Below are 23,098 nucleotides of genomic sequence, written 5' to 3' on the forward strand. Positions count from 1 at the left end.
CTTTTTAAATCCAAAAGATATATTCTCTTTTTAAACTTTTTCTATTTCTTAATTTTGTATAAGAGTAAGTTATAACTTTTGTGCAAATTTTAAATTATTACTTTTATTGAAGGTAACATATCTACGTGCATCAAATGTGTGTGCATATAAATATATTTCTATATATGTATATTTCTTTTTGAGTTTCGAACAGAAGATATATTCTACGTTAATTCATAAAGAACTAAAGAAGATGAATGTTCTTCAAGTTTAAATGGATCAATTGTATTATCTGAGCTGGAGTTGATTGTGTATCTTAAAACGCAAAGAAAGTGAGTAAATTTATTTACAAAAAAGTGAATAAATTTATTAGATATTGAGCAATGAAATTATAAATATTCTAGTAAATATTCGCTCGCTTTTATATTTTTCTCGTTTCAAAATATATATAGAATGCTTTCTATTTTAAATCTATACAAATGTCGTTTTTTGTTTGTTACTCATTGAATGTCAAGAATGATAGAATGATGTTTGTGTCGACTTGTATCACTAAGATTGCACTAACATTACTTTGACTTTGAGCAAATCTCGAAACTTTCCCCTCCCCCCTCTCTAAACTTGAGAGAGCGAGAGAGAGAGAGAGAGAGAAAGAGAAAGAAAGAGAAAGAGTTTTAAGCCTCGCTTAAAGATAAAGTAACTTTGGTACGATCATTGTATAAACAGAAAGATACCTGAGACCCAAAATTGACTACCTGAAATTAGGTTTTAAACGTTCGATTCAAATCCGCCGCCTGGAAGATTCATGATTAGTTATAGTGGGAAGGGCGACGCGTGAGGCGATTGGTTAAGAAGTTCACATTCCCCTCTCCACGGGTATTCGGCGTGGTTGCGACAGGAGTGATTCGGTTCGTTCTACGAATCGAGTTCTCGCCATCGTCGTCACTCCGCGACCATCTGCGACAGTGATCGAGTCTTGAACGTCGTGTTACTCCGCGTATCCCGCTCGTGCCTGCTGGGCGGCCTGCTGTTTTCGCGTACGGTGTGCCAGAATTACCGGACTCTATGTTGACATCCCGCGCGAGAGGAGACGCAAGAGTAATCCGGCGCGCCTGAATTATCCATCTCCCCAGTTCGTGTAAGTGAACAGCGACACTAGGCGACCACGATGTCCGCGATATTTGATATCGAGCTGCAGGATGCAGGACTGCCGCACAGGGACGAGTCGGAGGACGACGACATCATCGAGATCGACGCGGTAATTAAGGCTTCCCCGCCCTCCTTTATCTCCCGATGAGAATGGGGAATCCCAATACCTCCGCCCGCGACAGTGGCACGTGTCAACCGTTCTAACGCCGCATCTGTTTTCCTTTTCGCAGGAGGAATGCGTCACGCTGAACGAGCATGAGATCGTAAGGTGAGTAGGACCTGATAGGACCTCTACGCGCGTGTTCCGATCGTGCCACGCGTTTACACGCGTCCACCCGCTTGTCATTTGGATCAATTTGGCTGATCAATTTTTGATCAGCTAATTTCGGGATATCAATTTTAAAAAATCGGAATGACTCTGGATTCCCATTATTTTAATGTAATAATGAATTTCGTGTTAATTTACGTTATGTGATAAATTAGGATAAATGGCGTTCTTTCGAGACGCTTCTATAGAGACCTGAAAATCGAGATGTCCTGCAAAATTTGGAACGGTTGGTTACCCTACCTTGTCACCCTTCTCGTCAACGCTAAGAAATTATTAAATTTCTTTTGCTTATCGCTTCCAGCTCGTCTGACGTGGTGGAGACGGTGGCGATTTCGGAGCACAATGTCAATCGCACGCACGAGAAGGTCGGACCGCAGGACTTTGAATTGTGCAAAGTTATTGGAAAAGGTGGCTATGGCAAGGTGTTTCAAGTGCGCAAAATAACGGGAAACGATACCGGCACGATCTTCGCTATGAAGGTATCGAAATCCTTGTAATACAATTATTGTGTAAAGTAATTTTCTATGTAAATGTGTCATGTTTGCTAAATAAGCAGTGTGTGAAAAATACTTTCGATGAAGGATGATTACAGTATAATATTGGTAATCTAAGAATGTTATCTCACTGTTTATATACTAACGTGCAAAAATTATGCTATGCTTTGCATTTCATTGTTTATGATTGCGTTTTCTATAATAAACAATATGCAGTTCACGTAATTGTATTTCAAATTTTTATAAATATTATACATCAAGTATAAATATCAAAATTTAGCCTGGTCCATATTATTTGGTCTTCCTTTATTATTTGAAGTGCATTTCATGTTTTTCTTGATCAATAAATACTTTGTGATAAAAAAATTACACGAGTTTTGTCAACAAGCAATTTATGTGAGTGTATTTTAATTATCTTGTTATTTGCTAGCAATTTTACTTCAATTATTGTGAACTGAAAGTAATTAGTTTTTGCAGTTTTATCTCTAGAATGGTAATTATAAATTCTTTAATCAGTATCTATTTTTATATTATCCTCCGCTGACAAACGTTTTTATTTATAACACTCTTTTCTTCAATCATTCAACATATTCTTTTGTCTTGTTCGAAACAGGTATTGCGCAAGGCTTTGATTGTAAGAAATCAGAAAGATACAGCTCACACTAGAGCTGAAAGAAACATCTTGGAATCCATAAAGGTTAGTTATATTCATATACGCTAATTTGCAGTAATTCGAATTCAACAAATGGTTAATATATATATACGTATATAATCTTAATAGTACGTATAAAAAAGATACTTATAATTTTCGATTTTTTAACATGTTTCAATAAAAGCCAACGCTCTATTTTCTTCTATCTATATCATATTTTGAACAAAATATCAATTCATTTATTTATGCTTGCATCTGGCAGCATCCTTTTATCGTAGATCTCAAGTATGCCTTTCAAACTGGTCATAAATTATATTTGATATTGGAATATATGTGCGGTGGTGAATTGTTCCATCATTTAAATGACGAAGGAATTTTCATGGAAGATACTGCACGGTGAGTGAATCATGAAAATATCTTCAGTTATATTTTTCAAAGCATTTTATATCATGTTATTTGTTTTGCAGTTTTTACTTATGCGAAATTACATTAGCTCTACAACATCTTCACTTGCAAGGAATTATATACAGGTATTATATTTTTCTTTATAAATCTCTACATCAAGAATTAAAATATAATTTAAGGCTTCAATATAATTGATATATGTATATTAAACGTTTTGTTTGTATGCGGCATTCAGTTTATGAATGAATTGTTTCAGAGATTTGAAACCAGAAAATATTTTATTGGATGCAGATGGACATATTAAATTGACTGATTTTGGATTATGTAAAGAGCATATACAAGAGGGCGCTCTTACGCATACATTTTGCGGAACTATCGAATATATGTAAATATCATAGAATATAGATTGTTAAGAAATTTTATAATTATAATTTATACTGATTGTTGTACTATTTTATTAAAGGGCACCTGAGATTTTAACAAGAAGTGGACACGGAAAAGCAGTAGATTGGTGGAGTCTGGGAAGTTTGACATATGACATGCTTACAGGAGCAGTATGTATTATCATTACGTATGAACTATATCATATCGTTCATGATACGAGCTCAAAGAATGCATATATTAATTCACATTATTATTTGCTAAATTTTTAGCCACCATTTAGCTCAAACAGCAGGAAGAAAACTATCGACAGAATTCTACGTGGCAAATTATCTCTCCCAGCGTATTTAACTGCCGATGCTAAAGATCTTATTCGGAAATTATTGAAGGTTAGTGCTCATAAATTAATCTTGCCGATAATATTCTTATCTTAAAAGCGAAATTATTTTGAGAAAAATAACATTATTATAACATTAAAAACAATTAATTTTCTTCTGTATAGAGACAAGTTGCGCAAAGATTGGGATCTGATCAGTCGGATGGTGAAGAAGTAAAAGCACACAAATTCTTCAAACATATCAATTGGAACGACGTTATATTTCGACAGTTAAAACCTCCCTTTAGACCAAAATTGGCTAACGAAGAAGATGTATCACAATTTGATAAGAAATTTACTACTTCAGCACCAATAGACTCTCCAGTAGATTACACTTTGAGCGAGTCAGCTGATGGGCTATTTCAGGTGAGTTTTCTTTCTTAATTTATATATCTAGGGACAAAAACATTCTATAACAAAGTACGGCTACAAGCGATTTTGCCAAAGTCCTATGAGAAAGTTATGTATACTTCTCTATATACATACATACATACATACACACACACACACACATAATATACACACATACATATACTCATTTTAACTTATACTGTCTCATTTCATGGCTTAAGATTGTAGAGTGAAATATAGTATTAGGTGTTGGAATTAATTCGTAGCGTTTTACAAGTGATGGGAAGTACTTTCATTAATGTATTTTTTAATGCTCATGTGAAATAAATAACATTCTTTCATTAAAAAACGCTACGAATTAATTCCAACACCTAATATATGTATTATAGAGAGAAAGTATATTTTTCTCATAGGATTTGACAAAATCGCTATACATATATGTATCTAATACTTATTTTCCAAAGTAGATTAATTTAAAGTTTGATTCAACTTACTCTTCATCTTTCTCTAATTCTTGGAACTAGAAAAATATTTAAAGTTAATATATTAGAAACCTGACAAGTGTGTTAATAAGTCATGATGTGTCTGATAACATTTCTTAATAATATAACTTTCTTCAGGGATTTACATATGTAGCACCAAGTATAATGGAAGATGTATTTCGTAAACAACCCTTTTTAACTACCAAGCCATCACCACGAGTCATAAAAGCTATAAGTCCTCGCAAAGCAACTCGCGGTTTTTCACCTCGGACGACGCATCTTCATTTTCACAATACCCATTTACCAAATCACACGTAAGAATAAAAATGTTACAAATTTTGTTTTTAAATTAATTCTTTTATACTATATGATTTCATATTATAAAATCATTATCGAGTTAAAAAGAAAATGATGATAATTTTCTAGGTATGTAGTTGGTCACAACAATGTGGAAGATGCAGAGATGATTGAAATAGGCTAACCGTTACTATTAGACTAGTAGATAGCATTTTTGCCCAACTGCTGGATATTCATGATCCTCAGGGAGGGGTTTTATAATTTAGAGGGAATAGTTAGGGAATGGATACAGTATCCATTATTACATTGGATATCCAGCAGTTACATTTAGCAAATCTTTTTTATATCTATATATTGCGCATAAAAATATTAATTAATAGATTATGATTTAACAGCGACGCAGCAGGTATTTGGTAGCACATACAATAGTCGCATTTTTTAATATAGATTAAATAATCCATAAGAAAGTACATTATTTCTCAACTAGTTATTATAGATTGCTTCAATTAGCTACAGATTTATTGAAAAATATATTTTTTGCATTGAGGGATTATTCATGTATCAATTTTTATAAAACTTCTATCAGTTTTAAAATCTTCAATCTGAATCTTTATTGAAATGCAGCAATCATGTTATTCTTTATTTATATGACAAGAGCATAATTTGTACTGTGGTGTAACTAAAGATAAGCTTTGAAAATTTTGGAAATATTCAAATTAATACTTGAATCTTAAGGAACTTGCTCTATATTATATTGTATAATAGGAGCTAAACACAGGATTTCTCTTGATATTTTTACATCTGAAGATTTATACATATGTCTCTAATAATATAAGCTTATTTTATATCTGGGAAATCTATTAATATTTACTAATTATCGTTACTTTCTTATTAAGAAAAGTTTCGAGAAATGCTACCACAACCGCTCCGCCGCTTAAAGTTCGTTCCATATATACCGTATATACCGTATATATTGTTAGGAGAAAATATTTTCAGCAGTAATAACGTTTCCATGGCAATAATGTAAGAAATAGTTTGCCTAAGTAATGACTGTAGGGATGGAGTATATAACACTACAATGGAATTGCATTTACACAATGAAAGTTCCTATATATTGCAAATTCGATTACAACATAGTTTATATTCTCCGGAACGAAAGAACATTTTGTTATATAATCATGTGTATCAGTATCTTAGAATGAGAATAACCATTGTCATTCAGTAACTTGAAAGCAGAAGGCATGAAATATTACAATTGCAAATGCGGACCTATATCTTGGATGTATTTTTAACTCCAGGTCACAGGTTGTTCTTATTGTAAGGTATTGATGTTAGATCTATTGAAAGAGATAAATGCCTACGTAGTTGAGTTTATATTTAAATGAATATTTTTTGGATGGCTTTGTTTTTTAATTGATACGTTGTATCCTTTGCTATACGTTTATGTTATTAAAACGACAAATGCAACTCTTTGAGGTACAAATCTAATGTCTTCTTGCGAAAGATATTTTTACGTTACATATATTGAATCAATGAAAAGTCAGAATAGTACAAGATGAGAACAAGTTACCATGGTAACAATGTTACTGCAAAACATGGACTTTCCATCCGAATGAGTATTCTATACTTGTTCCTTACGTTACGTGCATTAATGTATCGTTTGTGTAAATACATATAGATAATATTGATTTTACTTACAGAACGCAGTAGGAAAAAATAGACATAAGCAAGAGTGATTGTAAATCACTCACGAAAGCTCCAAACTACCCAAGTGTTCAGTAGGCCATGCTAGCAAGCAAATATCTTTTAATTATTTATAACAGATAACCGGATAGTCGAAATGTAATATTGCTCGACACTCTTTCTCTCAGATATTTTTTGTCCGTACATTCTCTTGCAGGCAAGTTGCATTTCGACTACGTCGCGACTACATAAATAAGTACGTATATACCTTATAAAATCACGTTATATACTCACAGCTGTATTTAAGAGAAATGTGTATTCAGAGACAATGAGAATTTTTAATCAGTTTTTCAGTACGTATCTGAACACATGTATTTTCGACTTTAAAGCAGGAATGTGCCTACAGAGTTGTCAAGACGCTGTTCGAAAATATATATTACTCGACGACATGAAATTTATAAGAGAGATACCAATTATGTGTCCTGAATTATCCACTGTCAGATTTTGATAGATACCAAAACTGCTGTATAAACTATATAACTGTTACCTAAGATTCGCTTTAAATTAAAGCATGCCAGAATTATGCGGAAACGCTACTTGACATCACTGCCTCACACAACGCACGCGTTGTTACTTCCGCGGGATTCCATGTAATGAGTCTTGTTTATGAAATCAGGGCATTTTTGCAAGCGAGAGACCGAGAGTGCGTCCTACGAGCACGAGAGAGTTTTAGTAGATTAATCCTAATTAAATCGACGCGCTCTCAAGGAAACATTGGTGCTGATGCGGTTTATTTTGATTTTTACTTTTAAGAGGAATTAACTGTTTTTATTATTGTTTTAATGATCAAATGATTAGACAAATGTTTTATATATACCGCGTCATGCGATGGTCTCGTGCTCATTTCTAATGTGTTAGTTGTAGTTAAGTTCAATCTTAATCAAATTATATTGTAATTATAAGATTTTTTTTGCAATAACTTTCAACTTACCGTCAGTTCTCACGCAAGAATGCCAGGAATCTGTGCACTTCGGATATCATTGTCAGATGTTCGCATGCGCGCAAACAAAAAGATATTCGAATAATATACAATGAGAACTGACATATCTGCCGTTCATTAAGCGAATCGACCTGTCGATTCGATTCTAGTTCTATTTTGATAAGACAAAAATTAACAAATCAGCGAGTTTAGTTTATAATTTTCTAGCTTATAAAGAAAACATACATATTTATTTGTAACACGAAATGCATTAGACATTTAAGGAATGGAAAATATCATCGAACGATATGTAACGAAGTCTAGCCATTAGACGGAAAAGTGATAAATGATTTATGCTTCCATTTAAGATTAGGATTACCTTATCACTGCTTTATGATTTGTAAGCCTCTATAAATCGTATCCATAAATAAATAAGCAACGATTTCTGAGGGTGTGTGTGTATGTACGAGCATAAATGTGAATGTATGCGACGTGTGGATGTGTGACATGTCTTTGTCATGTGTATCATTTTACTTATTTCAGTGTTATGTACAATAAATTGGGTATAAAACTATCACTTCGCTCTGATTTAATATTATCATGACTTAATTTTATTTTCTCGCTGCTAGGCTAAAAAACTCACTCCAGGTGATCTCCAGGTGATCACTATTCTCTAGACTATTGTAGAGAGTAGAGAGGAAATCTTTTGCAACTTACAATTTCCAGAATGTTTAATTTTACGGACCATTGTTACATTTACTATTGTTACATTTGACGCATAATGCAATTCATAGATTCTTAATACACAGAAATAAATTTTAAAAAGTAAATGGAGAAGAAAGATATTTGTTAGACCCAATCTATTAATTACTTCTTAAATATTTTCATTATTATAAATTATAACATTTGTTATATAATACTACAAATTAAAAAGTATTCTTTGTTTTTTTGTATATACATATTAATTAATATTAATTAGTGTCATATATTTACATACGTTATTACCATATATCTTGTTTATCCACATATAAGCTTATCGTAAAGTAAAAAAAAAAAAAGATGCATATAAATTAATTGTGTGTAAATTGAGATAAGTATGAAAAGATACAATAAAAATAAAACGACCGGATTACGATCCTATATTCTTAAAAAAAATAAATAAATCAAACGATTGTATAAAAAAAGGACCGTAAGGAGTTAGCGCGGTAATTAAAAAAAGCGCAATACAATTTCTTCAAAGTTAATTACAATTTAAATTGAGATAAGTGCGTGGGTCATGCGAACGAACCTGCGATGAATTTACTTACGCGGATAAATGACCGATATAAATGGCGCTCCTTCAGCCGCGCCGCTTCGATTCGTGCGCGGTATGACTTTTCTTTTCTTTTCTTTTTTTTTTCTGTCGGTGATCCGCGTCGGCAGGTGTACGGAGGCGGATTGCGTGGCCGCCTACTACGCAAATCGCGTATTAAGTAATGTTAGGTGTGTGCACGCCGTGTATATTTCCAGTCATCGGCGTGACAGTACCGATACCACGTTGTAACTCTCGCGTCCGGTTCTCTTCCGGAAATCTCCGGAATAACAATTCTCGGTGATTTCAACGCGCGGGAAGAACTCCGAAAAGATGCTAGTAGCGGCCGTTATCCAGCACGAGGTGAATCATCGTGGTAATAATTGAGAAACGATATCTATAGCTTCGACGAGTGACGCGATACGACTGCATTCGGTCGGATGATCGATTGGCTGGATCGAGCGAGGCGTAGACGACGAGCGGCGTTGATCGCGCTTAGAAATCGAGTCGCGCCGGGAGTGACGTGATCGTGAACGTTTCGCGATAAGTATTCAGCATTTTATAATTTCAGCATTTTTAAATATCTCTAATGAATTCCGACAAAAAGTGCTACGAAAAATTCAGCAAAACGTGGAGACAAAGGGCATCATTTTGAAATAAGCGTGACTCAGGCCTGGTTTCATCAATGTAAGATTAACTTTATTCTCGGTTTAATTTACTGTTTATAGATTATTTGTATTTCTAATGTCCGTTTCTACTAATGTAGATTAATTTTAATCTCGGTTCAACGTTTCATTTTTTTTCTTATTTTTAGAAATAGAAAAAGATGAAGAGTTAAATTAGTTGAAAACCGAGATTATAATTAAAATACATTGGTAAAAATGGTCATTAAAATTGGAAAAAGGTAAAGAGTAAATCAAACCGAGATTAAAGTTAATTTTATATCGATAGAATCGGGCATCAGAGATTGACCATAGATCGAGAGTTTTTTTTTCATCGACGATTGAAATTCTCGTCAGAAGACGATTAAAAAGGAGAAACTCGCGATTGAGATTGTTTGTCGAATTACGTGAAATGTAAAAAATATACTGTGAAGATAATCCTGACACGGCACTAACATCGATCTTCATTGAATGTTTGATGATAAATAAACAGCGAGAATGGTGCGAGCAACTCGTGCGAATGGAGCGCTGACGAAGGTGAGGCCTTCAGCCATTATTATGTTAATTTTATAGTGAGCAGACTCTCAATTTCGCACACTTCTCAAACCTGTTAGTACGTTTTTTTTTATCAGTATTATTTTATCAGTATTGACAGCGAGATTAGGGATTTTCCCGAATTCATCATATTTTTATAATCATTGTTCTTGATCGAATGCGAAACGAGATGAATAGAACTTCGATGCCAGACATGTGAATAAACAATGGATCTATTCAGAAGAATGTAGTCCGCGATGACGAAAAATTCATGCGGAAGCGACAAATTATGACTTCACATGGTAAAAGTTTGCAAAACAGAGTATCGTATTTTCATAATCATCTTTATTTTTGAAGATGAGATTTTTGTAATTTTTATTAATGCCTTATCATTTTATTCGTTATCATTTTACTAAAGTGGAAAATTTAATAAAATTAATACTTAGTGTTGTGTTATTCTTATTAAATGACTATTATAAAGTGCAGAAAATATAAAAAAGTAATTGAAATATATTTTTTTCTTAATTTATTGCGTTTGATATACTTATAATCGTAAATAAAATGTAAATTATATGTAACATTTTCTTCGTTTATTATAGTTATTCCATATATATATATATATTTATTTATTTATTCGGGATTTATATCTATTTTTATCAACGTAAATTGTTTTTAATCTTGATTTAATTTATTATTTATCTTTTTCTAATTTTTAGGAAAAGATAAAAAATGTTTAAGTTAATCGAGATTAAAGTTATTTACATTGGTATAAAAATAGACATTAATAATGTTGGATTAATACATACTTAAAGATCAAACATTCTTCAATACAGAGACCAATCTCTCTATTTCAATAAGAAAAATTTCTTTAATTCTTCACATTCTTTTAAATGGCACATACGCAAGATAAAAGTGTGATAAGATTTATGTAAAATATAAATAATAAGCATATAATGTCATAGATGTTAAGAATATGGAAGTTATGCAAAAATTCATCGATTACAGTCGGAGATGTTAGATTAGATCATCATAAAAGCACAGAAGAAATCTTTATCTGCACGAAGCAATTCACGTATGTTTACGTAAACATGAAATCTCTAATAGAGATTTCAATGACAAAAAGCTTCTATCTCGCTATCAGCGGAATCAAAAGTGTCCAGCGTTGGTAAACAAGCTTTTTTTAACTCTTCGCCGCCGTCACCGGAGAATAGCATGAATTATATCCCGGTAGGTTCAAAGGATATTTTCCATTTGGTGTCACAAGTCAACACAATAAGTATCGTTCTATCTTTGTTATTCTCTGAATGGCAAGAAAAATATGATACTCGTGTCGACTTGTATCACTCGATAAAAAGTACCCATGACGAAATCTTATATATAAAACCGTCTGAAATACAATCTTAAGATATCATAAGCTAATCAAAGAGCTGTATTAGCATCTTAAGACGTTACTTAAGTTTGTCTTAAAAAATAAAAACGAACTATGCGAATGTCAACCACAAAACAATATTAGTATCTTTTAAGACATTATTTAAGACAATCTTAAAATAAGAACCGATGACTACTAGCCTGATATTCCCGATCTCTCTCCGATCCCATGATCGACTCGAGAGAAACAGAGAAAGAGAGAAAGCGAGAGCGAGAGAGAGAGAGAGAGAGAGAGAAAAAAGAAGCGTCGCGACGCGAGCGTTCCGACTCCCGTTGGATATTTCAGTCTGCTTTTCTCGCGCGAAGTAGCGGCGTATATACTTTAATACGTATACACAGCGTCGCACGTAGATATATAGCGTTCGCTCGCGTTCGCTCGTGGCTACGCCGTGACTATTATTAGTCCTCGGTCATCGGAGAGGAGGCCCTGCGTGCGCGAGCGAAGACTCGACGACGACGACGACAACGGCGACGACGCACGTACGCACGCACGTACGCACGTTCGACGCGGAAAAGTCGCGCCTCTCTCGTCGAGAAAGTGCGCCGTGCGCGTCTCTTGGATCACGCCCGGAAATTCGGCTCCGTGCGTGCACGTGCGTGCGGAACGCACGCGTTGCGCCGCCGCGAGGTTCCGTTCCGTACGGTGCGCCTGCTACACTTAACGGTATACAAGAAGAAGGATCTCAGTAGCATCCGATCGTTGGACCTTGGAAAGGATGATTCTCGCACGCTCTTCACTGTGAGTCATTCGTCATTTCTTCCCTCTTTTTTCTTTCACCACCGCGGATTCATTCTCCCTGCGATTTTTTTTGTCTCGATGAAAACACAGGGGGGCTTTTCGTTTCACGGGTCGACACTGTAGTGTCGTTCTGTTCAACAAATTCCATTCATCTAACAAGGATAGAATGATACTTGTGTTGACTTGTGTCACTAAAAGCACCCCCTGTTTCTCGATCAAGCTTAGATTTTTTTTCTTCCGATGTATTGGTGAAAAGCGACATAAAAAGAGGCAGCGTTGTCTTTTGTGCAAACTTGTTGTCTGTCTCTTTTCAATTTTAGAATTGGAAAGAAACAATGAATAAGTTGAACCTCGGTTAAGAGTTAACCGTGAGTTGTGAAACTGGGCCTTAGGAGAAGGTAAAATTTAAATTGAAATCAAGAGTAAGATCAATCTAAATTGATAGAAACCGAGAAAAGCATCAGACGTAACAAATAAACGTAACAAATAACTACTACACTTAAATTGAAGCGAGGTTTAATTGATTGTCCGTTTCCCTCTCTCTTTGGATTCATTTCACATCCAGTAGGAGGAGGAGTCGCGATCGTCGTTTAACTCGGTTAGACTGCGATCAGCTTTGATTAACTTGAGAACGGCTTTCGTCGGGATCGATTTTTTTTTCATGATACGTATGTTGTACGTAGCTGAGATCTGAAATCATCGAAATTATGCCGGTGTTCGCAACATCTGCTTTCGATATGTCGAGAGAGTCATGGTCTCCGCAGTTGAGTCATTCTGCATTATACCGATAACATTTCTCGATATTTCCGACTGTCGAAGCACGTCATGCAACTCGCGGAAAAAAAATAGGGTATTGTTACGGACATTACGGTATCATGTGGTTATCGAAAGGTGTTTTATTTATTGTTTTGCTCCGTTTGCAGTTATTTCTTGATGATCGTAACGTCGTGACGATGACGATGAGAAAGATACGTGGCGCGTCTCTTCAGTCTCTTGGCAGACTTGCAAAATCTATCCGGATATATTGACGCGCGCGAATAGGAAGACGATGTGCATGGAAACAGATGGGTGTATAAACAGCGTTAGCTAACAGCAATCTAATTGAACAGGATGTTTATTATTGGGTCATCTAAAAAGTATCCGCGGTACTTTGTCACTAGATATATGACCATCAACACACATCTAGTGACAAAAAACCGCGGATACTTTTTAGATGACCCAATATTTTGAAAAACCTGGAAAACCTGGAATTTTCGGGAGACTTTTTTCACTCTTGGAAATCGGAGATTTTTATGGAATTTTATTGGATCTGATTGGAAAATTTTTGGAATTTTTACTTTTAAAAATTGCCTGAAAAATTGTCTCTTTTTCAAAACATCATTAAAAACATTTTTTTCTTGATAATGTAAATATTAGCAATTAGCAATGAATATGACATACACATTCGCGTATATTTATATATATTTTTGTGTTTTGTGAATTTTTATTAAAAAATCAAGACATTAGAAGATAATACTTAGCAAAATAGAATGACTGATAGTATTTTGTTTGTAGCGAACCTTTCTTATATTATTCTACATGTTGCGGTTCTATTGTACAAAATAATGTACATATCGTCTCTACAAAATTATAGACATTGGAATTTCTGTCTTCTACTAATTTTCAATATATAGTTTGATGCTCTCACATTCCAATTTATTTTGAAATTGAATTTAAAAAATCTTTAATTTTACCTGTAATTTTGAATAAAAGTGGAAAATCAGAATTTTTGTACAAAATTTCAGTAAACATCCTGATTATTAAAAATAATCTTGTTAATTATTAATTAATTCATTAATTCGATATTAATGAAATAAATCATGTTTTAATTTTAATAAAATGCTGTTTGTTTCATTAATATTATACTGTTATTCTTAATTAGTCAGATTATCTTCAATTAGAATAATGCTGTTCATACATTCTTTTCATGTGCAAACTAAAAAATCGCGTGATAACATTGCATTTCTTGTAAGCGCGATCTGAAACAGCGATATAAACACAATGGCAGTGTACTTCCAATTTCGTATGTATTTTCTTTTTCTCCTGCGAAAGCAGACGATTTAGAAGAATTGATGAAAATTTTACAAATGTTTAATTTATAAAACAGAGAGGCTTCGCCTTTGCACTGCAATTATCAATTTTTTTGTCTGTTTTTTCATCTTGATTGATTTATTTCTCTTTTGTGAAACTATAAATTTTATAAAAGAGAATAGGTGAAACACGTAATGTGTGTGTAAAAAGCAGATAAAAATTTTTTATTTCAATATTTCTTGCCGGACATTTACTGTCTCTTAGAGACAATCGAATAGACCGATTCACGCAATCTATTGTTTTTTAATCGCGTAGATTAATTTATTTACAATTTATGTATTCATAATATGGTACTGTCCGTGACAATAAATTGGCGCGTAAATTAAACCCACGCGTTTAATTGAGTCCACGGCGTATAACGTATACATATTTAACATCTCGCATACTTCACGATGTGTTACCATAACGAGCTTGTGTATTTAGCCAATATGCTCGTTGCATTTATTGTGGCATACATTACAACGAAAGATACGTATATGTACGCTCTTTATTATATATTCTGTATTATATATTCACATATGGTATATATAGAGTGTTTCTTAAATATTGCTCAATTATTTTAGGAATTGATTTTTAAGATTATTTTATAAAAACAAATATAAACACATGGTTTCAAAACCTTGTTTCAAAGATACAGCAAGTTAAAAATTCGATAGATATTGTTCAATGATTTAATAGTTCTTAAGAAAGATATAAAAGATTTTTTTTTCTTTTCTTTTCTTTTTTTTTTTTTGAGAATCTTCAATGAGATTGTACCGTAATGAAATAATAAAAATCTACAAAAAAACTATCGAAAGTAAAAGTTTGGGGTAGTAATATTAGTAATATTATTACTTAACTCTATGTGTGTATGTGTGTGTGTGTATGTTTCTATGTTATTGATTTCTTACAAAACAGCGACTATTGGCAAAAAATACAGATAATACCTGTCTATTTACTAGCTCAAAGTTGAAAAAAATCTTTATTCATTTAAGTACTAAAGTAAAAATGTTAATTTTATAAAATTTTAAATGTTAATTTTATAAAATTTTAAATTTTGTATTTCTTTGGAATCATACATATATTAGGTGTTGGAATTAATTCGTAGCGTTTTACAAGTGATGGGAAGTACTTTCATTAATGTATTTTTTAATGCTCATGTGAAATAAATAACATTCTTTCATTAAAAACGCTACGAATTAATTCCAACACCTAATATATTAATTAATACGAACTTTTTTTTTGCATAAAATAACTTTTAAAATCAATTTCAAATATTTGGACAGTACTTAAGAAACATCCTGTATGCACTGTAGTGAATAATGCACGTGGTTAAGTAGCATATATACAACGCGAGAAGCGAATGCCAAGATTTTAGGATTATTTTAAAACTTCAGATTTTGGAATTTTATTCGCAAGTATGGTCAAAGACATTTTTCAGTAAATTGTGCAGGACATTTAGAAATAATTTTTACTACAAGGGAAAAGAAGTCCTTGAACTTCGCGTTTTGTTTAATATTATTCCGCTTAAATGAAAAATTGACCTGCACATCTTTACATAAATATTTAAGCATTATATATACTGTTTTGAAAATTTTTAACGCTTCCGAGAGGAAAAGTTATTTTCCAGAAATAATTTTTATCATGATGGAATTTTCGATTATATTGCAAAACTATATCTTATAAAGCTCGACTACATCATCGTGTTACTTTATTTGATGTGTCATACATTAAAAAATAGAACATGATACACTTGAAAGCATTAACATTATTTTACACTACTTCAATTTTCAAAAATTATTACATGTCTGAAATATCATAAAATAAATATCTATTAATATTAATAAAATAAATATCTATCAATGGAATAAATATTATATATGATAACATTAAAGTGCAGAACACTTCGATCAATGTTTCCACTTTCTTCGGATGCTGAATCATCTTTTTACATTTTCCATTTGCATAAGTGGCAATTAAATTGAAAAGTTTGACTTGATATTAGCTTTTAATATAGACGATGCAATTATTCTCAATTATTTGTAGCCTTGCTATAATATAATTCTGTCTCGAATAAAAGATTTCCACGAACTCGAGGCACACTTGAAGGTGCTTCGAGGACAGACTCATTAGGCTCTTGCGTGTCTTATGCGTGATGTGTATTTTTTTGTTCTCTTTAGATGAGGGATGCAGTTCCACAGAAAGGAAATAATAACGTAGCCACCCCCAAGTCCAAACCGTCCTTAGAAATATACCGACCCCCAGGTTTGTATTCTCCGGCTATTAAATGACGAGCACATATCGAATCGTAAAGCTTATCATTCATCATTCGAGTCATCGTCTTAGTTTCATGGTCACCTCTAGGTGGGAGAGCGGAAGGAACCACGGCGAACGTCACTAATCTTCGACTAAACGTGCACGCTAAGGAATTCACGATGAAGCAGAACGATTCGCATCCTTCTAAGTGAGTATGAAGCAGCAGACTATATTTAAATAGTGTACTGTCGCCGTGTGAACATTGGTTGAGTTGAGTCACGACGCTGTTTCTGAAACCGTTCAGAGATTTTAACGTTAATTATAATGAAAATAATAAAATAATAAAATAATTTTTTATATATTTAACGCTGTAACATCAAAATGATTTGTTTAATGATCAATCTCTGTCTTTTTATGAGAAAATATTTTAATCCGAAATTACCTTCCTAAGTTCTACTTTATCGCTAAATTATTTACAATAGCAATAATATAAATATATGTGTGTTCAGTGTTTTTGGATAAAAAAAAATATTGGTCGAACAAATGCCCGGACTCTCCAAGATCTCATAGCAAATTTGAATGGATGCACCTGATGCGCACTGGTGCAGTTAAAGCATATATATAAATTAATTAATTATATATAAATTAACGTAAAAATGTGTGTTTAGTAAATATAAAAACGGATTACATTATGAAAGCTTCACTTGGCCTCAATACATTTTATTGTGCTGTTAAGTAAAGTTTGTATTTTATATTTGAAATATTTGCATTTTGCTTATATACAGATTAAATCAACGGCTTTAATACACAGTAGTGCGTCCTGAATTTGGACTGATCTGTAATAATCTAAAGGAACATGTATTTCTACAGGTCTCGGAATAATGCATCGGAGCGCTCCTCGTATTATCTGCAGCACAGCAAATCGAGCGGTAATATACACCGTTATCTCTACGCTCAGCAACAACAGCTACAACATTCTCTGCAACAACAGCAACAGCACCAGCTACCGTCCCGTCATTCTCAGAGTGGCCATCACGCGACAGCAAATTCCACATTTCGACAGCTCCATCCTTTAGACACTTCTGCATCCAGCGGGAACATCTTGCATGTAAGTGATAAATAGCAAGCGACGCAGTGTAACACAATAATTATAGCATCTTTGTTTAAAATTGACGAACAAGAATGTAATAGTTCTTTTTGTTACACTATGTCATCTATATCTTTTGCTGGAAGACATCCAGAAACATGAACTGTGCGCAAAATTAAAAGGAGAGATTTAAAAAAATTGAACGCAAAGCCAATCATCCGGTTTAATTCACGATTGAATGCAGAACGATCGTTAACTTATTATTAACTTAAGAGAGAAGCTCTTAGGTTTAGATAAAAAATTATTTTGTCCATTAGGCCGCGAATCGGGTACATTTCAATGTGGAACAGAACGAAGTCAAAACTAATTCTGTGAAACCGGGCAAGCTTACTAAATCTCACACCTTCGTATCGACTTATGGCCTGAAGCGCTCGAAGAGCCTGAACTCAACGGATGTATTAGCTGCTAAAGCACTCAATATCGCGGACGCCTCCGAGCTCGGGAAATTCCCCTCGCCTGTTCAAGATATACTTTTGCGAGCGATAGAAGGTAAGAGAGTTTGTCTACTATCAGTTACTAGAATGCATTATGCTTAAGGACTTAAATAGATCACGTTGCTTCAATCGAATTGTACATTACATACTTTGTAGTGTGATCTATCATTGAAACATAACAATTCAACAAAAATAGACAAAATATAAAAATATAAATAGACAAATATTTCTAACTACAAGATTTCTTTAATGATAAAATATTGAAAAATGTCAATAATTAAAAATTTATAATAACAATTACAAAATTATTGAAAGTAATTAGCGTTAATATATGTTGTTGACAGATCCGAATCTTTTGAATGCGAGAACGTTGATGGAACTAGTACGACACATTCTGGATAGGGTAGTGGAGAATCGCAAGTATGCCGAGCCGGCAGCTAAAATTTGCATCACAATTATAGAGGTTATTTCTTTTTTATTATCCTTTCGTAAAATTGATCAAAAAGATCGACGATAAACATTCGCTGTTTATCTTTTCACTAAATGTAAAAGAAATAAAAACGAGATATTTTGAGAAACTTCATCTTTTTTCAATTTAAAAAAATATGAATAAATTATAAAAAATAATAGTCGTTTGCTGTTAAATATTGCTATTGTTTGCGTTCTATTTTATTTTATGCGTATTTAAAAGAATTGCACAAACAGTAATATTCTAATTTAGATGATGATCTTAATGTGACGCACACAAGAAATATATAACTTGAGATACATTTTACGTACAGAAAGAAACAAAGGAAACTTTCCTGGAATCCTTGCTAAATACGTGCCAACAGTGGTGCCAGGATCGCGTTAGATTACTGCACGATGGCACGACTTGCCATCGGTATTCAGCCTTTATGATGTTTCTCAACGAGATGTATTGCCAGGTATAACTAAGCACATAATGCTACGTTCATCACGAGGTATCCATTATCCCTATAAGAAATGTACTGACTAGTTATGATGTAATGATATCTCCGTGTAATGAAAAGAAACTGGTCAATTTTCGATCTAACGTATAATTTAGCATTTATTTCAATTTATATACTCGTTGATTTTTTTTTTATCGTCTGCCGCATGTTATGACGGTACTAAGCTTTCGAGCGTGCCCGCATAAACATGCATAATCGCGTTGTTCCAGTTGAAACGACGGCAGCTACAATTGAAGACACAGCAGGAGGGCGTTCCTCCCGGACGCGTGCTGCTCACGCTGCTTTGGAAATGTTGCCAGGATTGTCTGCAGCCACCCGCCATCAATTCACTTACCGAGGTAAGCTCGATTGACGAGTGTTATAAAACAAAACCATCGTCCTATAACAAAAAACAGATTTTATTAACTTTATTCTTATAACGAATTCGGACTCGCTAATATGTATTGACATATTAAGGCTGCGTTCCATTGATCGCTTACGACACTCGTGGAATCATTTCATTCTTGTTGTTTATCGAATGTTAAACAGGAACAAACGATGCTCGCGAATGTTAAGTGAACACAGCCTCAAACTATTATACAGTAATCTAATCTATTTGTAAGTGTAAAAGTGAAATGTAAACATTTCGAATTATAAAATATATTTTGCCAAAATAGCATAATAAAATCTATTAAGGATTTCGGTGTTTAATCCATATTAATCTATATTTATATTAAATACACATCTTTACATCAATTTCTGATGACTTTGTGCACCAGTATTGAGTGCATCCAATCGAATTTGTTATTACAAGGTGTTTATTATTTATATAGAGAAACCTGAAATCTGAAATTTTCAGGGAATTTTCTTTTTTAGTTTTGAGAATAAGGAATCTTCATAGAATTTTATTAAGATATTTTATATATTTTCTTTTTGAAAATGTTATTTCTTTGATCATTTTTTCTTGATAATGCAGAATGTTGAATCAGTTAGCAATAAGTGACATACATTTATTTACGCATATTCTCGTGTGTATCTAGCGAGTTTTTATTAAAAATATCAGAGTGAGACAATACTCAGCAGAATAGACTGTAGTAATCTTCTCCTTACTATCTTATAAGTTTGCTCTAATTCTCGAAAATGATAGATATAGTTTCATGCAATACCTTCTACTGATTTTCAATACATTTAATTTGTGTTGCATTCTAATTTATTTCAAATAAAAAATTCTCTAATCTTATCTGGAAAATCCGAAAATTCTCAATATTTTTTTATAAGATTTCAATAAACATCTTATATTAGCTTACAGCAAAATTTCTTACTATTAGCTTACAAAATTTCTATTCCGTTCCAAGTTTGAGCCAAAATCACAGAGTAAATTTCAACATAAGTATTAGATAAATCTATACAAATATGAAATTGCATCCAAAGCTATGTTCGAATTCCTATCCAAGTATCATTTTACTCTTGTTCACCTAATGTGTAAACAAAGATATCTAGAGAGTGGGAATCTGAACGCGCCTCACATTTCGAACGACCGAATGAACTTACATCATTCTCGCGCTGAATTCTCCGAATTACTACGAACCGATCTTTGACCGAATTGAAGTTCGTCGAAATTCAATAAAAGGTTGATCTCTTTCTCCGCCTATATCATAGACGAACTGCCTATTCTTCATCCTCACATGCATCGGGAAGGACCTGGACGCGGAACTGCCCGCGCAACTACAGCAACTGCTTGGTAGCGTACGCGACGCCTTCCTGGCAGAGGAGACGACGCTGCCACCGGTGAAGAGGACTCTCCTGCAACTGATTGAGCTCCATGCCGCTCATTGGCAACTGCCAGCACCTGCGGTGGTTTACTACTACCCTTCGAACTCAAACTCCAAGTGACCGCCACTCGACACCTGCGGTCTCTCCGTCCATCTTCCCAGAGTATGCGAGTGGATTTGCACGAAAGCACGGGTGTACTTTAAGTATTTGTACCGGAACGAAATATTTTCTAACGAGCGCGCTGATATGCCTTTCGACGCGACAATAATAAATACACGAACGAAAGTACGACGTCGATGAGTTATATGCAATCCTTTTTTTATTTCACGACGATCGCGAACGATTTGCGATGATCTCGTTCCTTCCATGAAACGGAAGTTTTTGTTCGATGATTCTGTATGCAAACGATGGTATACGAATAAACAAATTCTTTTACAAGTGCATCCCATTCTTGCGATTGAACAAGACCAGGGAATCCCTGCAGAAACGCATTTTAATTTATGCGAGTGATATTTCATCCTTTCCTTCGGAGGAGAGTGAAAGACCTCTCGAAAGATCTCGCGCTTCCGAAATGAAGAAGCGGCTGCGTGAACGCGCTGTGCACAACAATGCGTGTGATCTCCTTTTCCAAGTGCCGATTTGTGCCAAGGGCGATAAAAGATCGACCAGCAGTCGAGAACAGTAGACGCGATTTCTCTCCGGGTTGAGTCATAATGCGAGTTCGCCGCCGACGGACGCACCTTTTGTATCCGGCTGCCAACAGCACCATCGTCGAATCTTCCCAAATCCCGATGAGCAACCTAATTAAGCTGCGTGTAAATTACATTGCGAGAATCTGGGATCTGAAACAGAGGTCTACGTGTTTCGAAACAAGAGCGCGACAAGAGATGTACTATTAAAATAAATACGTAACAATAATTAACCCAAACAATACAAACGTATTGTTTGAGATAATTATCATTATGTATTTTAATCACGTAGCAGTCACAGAGACGTTTTAAAAACACGCTAATCTTTTTAAAACATCCTACATCTCATTCAGACTTTTGTTGTTTGAACACGTATTTAGTGTTATTTAATCATCAAATGCAATATCTGTGCTGTTTGAATATAACGTTATTTAATCAAATTCATCAAATGCAAATTCTTTGTTGATTGAATGTAACGTTACTTGATCATCAAATGCAACGTTCGACATACCAACGTAATACAAACGTGGAGCCAACTCGTAAATAGGCTGTGTTTGTATTGATGTCGGATACGTGACGTATCAGCGTGTTATCCTACTCTTTCCAACCTCTTTCCAGTCGTTTGTCGACTTGCATCGACTTGACACGGATTTCCACTATGATAGTACGGCTGCCGAAGAGGAGAAAAAAAGTCACTGGGGAATGTCGCGACTTGATTACACGAACGTACCGTGTCCTCCGTGTCGTCTCTAACGTGCGCATCGGCACCGTCCATCCGACGTTGCTCGACCTTGAAACGACCGGCAGGGACTCGAGAGAGGTTTCGCCTTGGGTAATCGGTGCCGCGGACTCGAAAACTAGGCCTGCGCCCGCGGTGACGTCGCCGCCGCCGCCGCCGCCGCCGCCGCCGCCGCCGCTTCATGTACAGTGGTTTTTCAACCAGTATAGTCGTGGGACCGTAGTAAATGCACCGCCTCCTTGAATGCCGTTCCCGCGAACGTTACTTAAAATAGGATGTTTCTAAAGACGATGATCCCTCAAGCCTCGGTTGGCTCTAACAATTTACTAGGAACGATTTTAGATATCGATAAGGCTCTTCCAAATAAAACGAGTTTGAGATTTCAATTGTCCATTTCATTAATGCCCATTTCTAATAATGTAGATTAGCTTTAATCTTGATCTAACTTACTTTTTATCTTCTTCTTCCAGTTCTAAACATTGGAAAAAGATAAAGAGTAAGACCAATAAAGAGTTAGATCAAGATTAATTACAAAGTTAATCTATAGAAATGAGCATAAAACGAATTGTACAATTGATTTTAATCGATTAAAAATATTGACAAGATAAGAACGCGTTGAATGTATGAATGCCAACTCTTGTCTTCAATGTCTATCAATATAGATTAATTTTAATTTCGGTCCAACTTAACTTTTTATCTCTAGTTGTTAGAATTAGAAAAAAATGAGGAGTACGTTTAAGTTATAATCTACATTTCGGTAAAAATGGACATAAAAGTGCCGTACGAAAAATGGT

The 23,098-nt window shown here is 34.2% G+C and overlaps 2 protein-coding genes and 1 long non-coding RNA gene across 6 annotated transcripts; 2 read left to right on the forward strand and 1 right to left on the reverse strand.

Moving 5' to 3' along the window:
- Positions 1 to 141: 141 nt before the first annotated feature.
- Positions 142 to 8,127, forward strand: LOC105143348 (ribosomal protein S6 kinase beta-1). The gene is made up of 12 exons (XM_011051633.2): positions 142 to 1,234; positions 1,356 to 1,393; positions 1,755 to 1,932; positions 2,561 to 2,644; positions 2,862 to 2,995; positions 3,067 to 3,129; positions 3,261 to 3,389; positions 3,468 to 3,558; positions 3,658 to 3,774; positions 3,888 to 4,127; positions 4,733 to 4,908; positions 5,021 to 8,127. Exons 1-12 carry the CDS (start codon positions 1,145 to 1,147, stop codon positions 5,073 to 5,075), a joined length of 1,395 nt encoding a protein of 464 aa, XP_011049935.1. The 5' UTR covers positions 142 to 1,144; the 3' UTR covers positions 5,076 to 8,127.
- Positions 8,128 to 9,285: 1,158 nt separating this feature from the next.
- On the forward strand, positions 9,286 to 21,314 carry LOC105143347 (MIF4G domain-containing protein B). 3 transcript variants are annotated; one of them, XM_011051631.2, is made up of 10 exons: positions 9,286 to 9,531; positions 9,796 to 10,043; positions 16,497 to 16,581; positions 16,663 to 16,780; positions 17,443 to 17,680; positions 17,977 to 18,208; positions 18,498 to 18,616; positions 18,936 to 19,079; positions 19,334 to 19,462; positions 20,763 to 21,314. In XM_011051631.2, the coding sequence occupies exons 2-10, from the start codon at positions 10,005 to 10,007 to the stop codon at positions 20,994 to 20,996; spliced, it is 1,338 nt and encodes a 445-aa protein (XP_011049933.1). In that variant the 5' UTR covers positions 9,286 to 9,531; positions 9,796 to 10,004; the 3' UTR covers positions 20,997 to 21,314. The 3 variants fall into 3 exon arrangements, with proteins under 3 accessions (XP_011049933.1, XP_011049934.1, XP_087261060.1); XM_011051632.2 differs by having other exon boundaries at positions 9,287 to 9,531; positions 16,681 to 16,780; XM_087404934.1 differs by lacking the exon at positions 9,796 to 10,043 and having other exon boundaries at positions 9,288 to 9,531.
- Positions 19,196 to 23,089, reverse strand: LOC147910370 (uncharacterized). 2 transcript variants are annotated; one of them, XR_015544689.1, is made up of 3 exons: positions 22,296 to 23,089; positions 21,617 to 21,718; positions 19,196 to 19,503 (listed from the first exon to the last, which is right to left on the reverse strand). It is a non-coding gene; the product is annotated as an uncharacterized LOC147910370 (long non-coding RNA). The 2 variants fall into 2 exon arrangements; XR_015544688.1 differs by lacking the exon at positions 22,296 to 23,089 and adding an exon at positions 22,077 to 22,286.
- Positions 23,090 to 23,098: the final 9 nt, after the last annotated feature.

Source organism: Acromyrmex echinatior, chromosome 3 (assembly GCF_024713525.1).
Source record: "Acromyrmex echinatior isolate Ae372 chromosome 3, ASM2471352v2, whole genome shotgun sequence".
NCBI classification, from domain to species: domain Eukaryota; kingdom Metazoa; phylum Arthropoda; class Insecta; order Hymenoptera; family Formicidae; genus Acromyrmex; species Acromyrmex echinatior.

What these genes read in the sequence shown, in the direction of transcription:
- LOC105143348 (XM_011051633.2), top strand. Translation starts at nt 1,145, where the DNA reads ATGTCCGCGATATTTGATATCGAGCTGCAGGATGCAGGACTGCCGCAC. An exon ending in ACATCTTGGAATCCATAAAG is followed by an intron (nt 2,645 to 2,861) that starts GTTAGTTATATT and finishes TGCATCTGGCAG; the next exon opens with CATCCTTTTATCGTAGATCT. An exon ending in TGCGGAACTATCGAATATAT is followed by an intron (nt 3,390 to 3,467) that starts GTAAATATCATA and finishes ATTTTATTAAAG; the next exon opens with GGCACCTGAGATTTTAACAA.
- LOC105143347 (XM_011051631.2), top strand. Translation starts at nt 10,005, where the DNA reads ATGGTGCGAGCAACTCGTGCGAATGGAGCGCTGACGAAG. An exon ending in AACGATTCGCATCCTTCTAA is followed by an intron (nt 16,781 to 17,442) that starts GTGAGTATGAAG and finishes GTATTTCTACAG; the next exon opens with GTCTCGGAATAATGCATCGG. An exon ending in TCAACGAGATGTATTGCCAG is followed by an intron (nt 19,080 to 19,333) that starts GTATAACTAAGC and finishes GCGTTGTTCCAG; the next exon opens with TTGAAACGACGGCAGCTACA.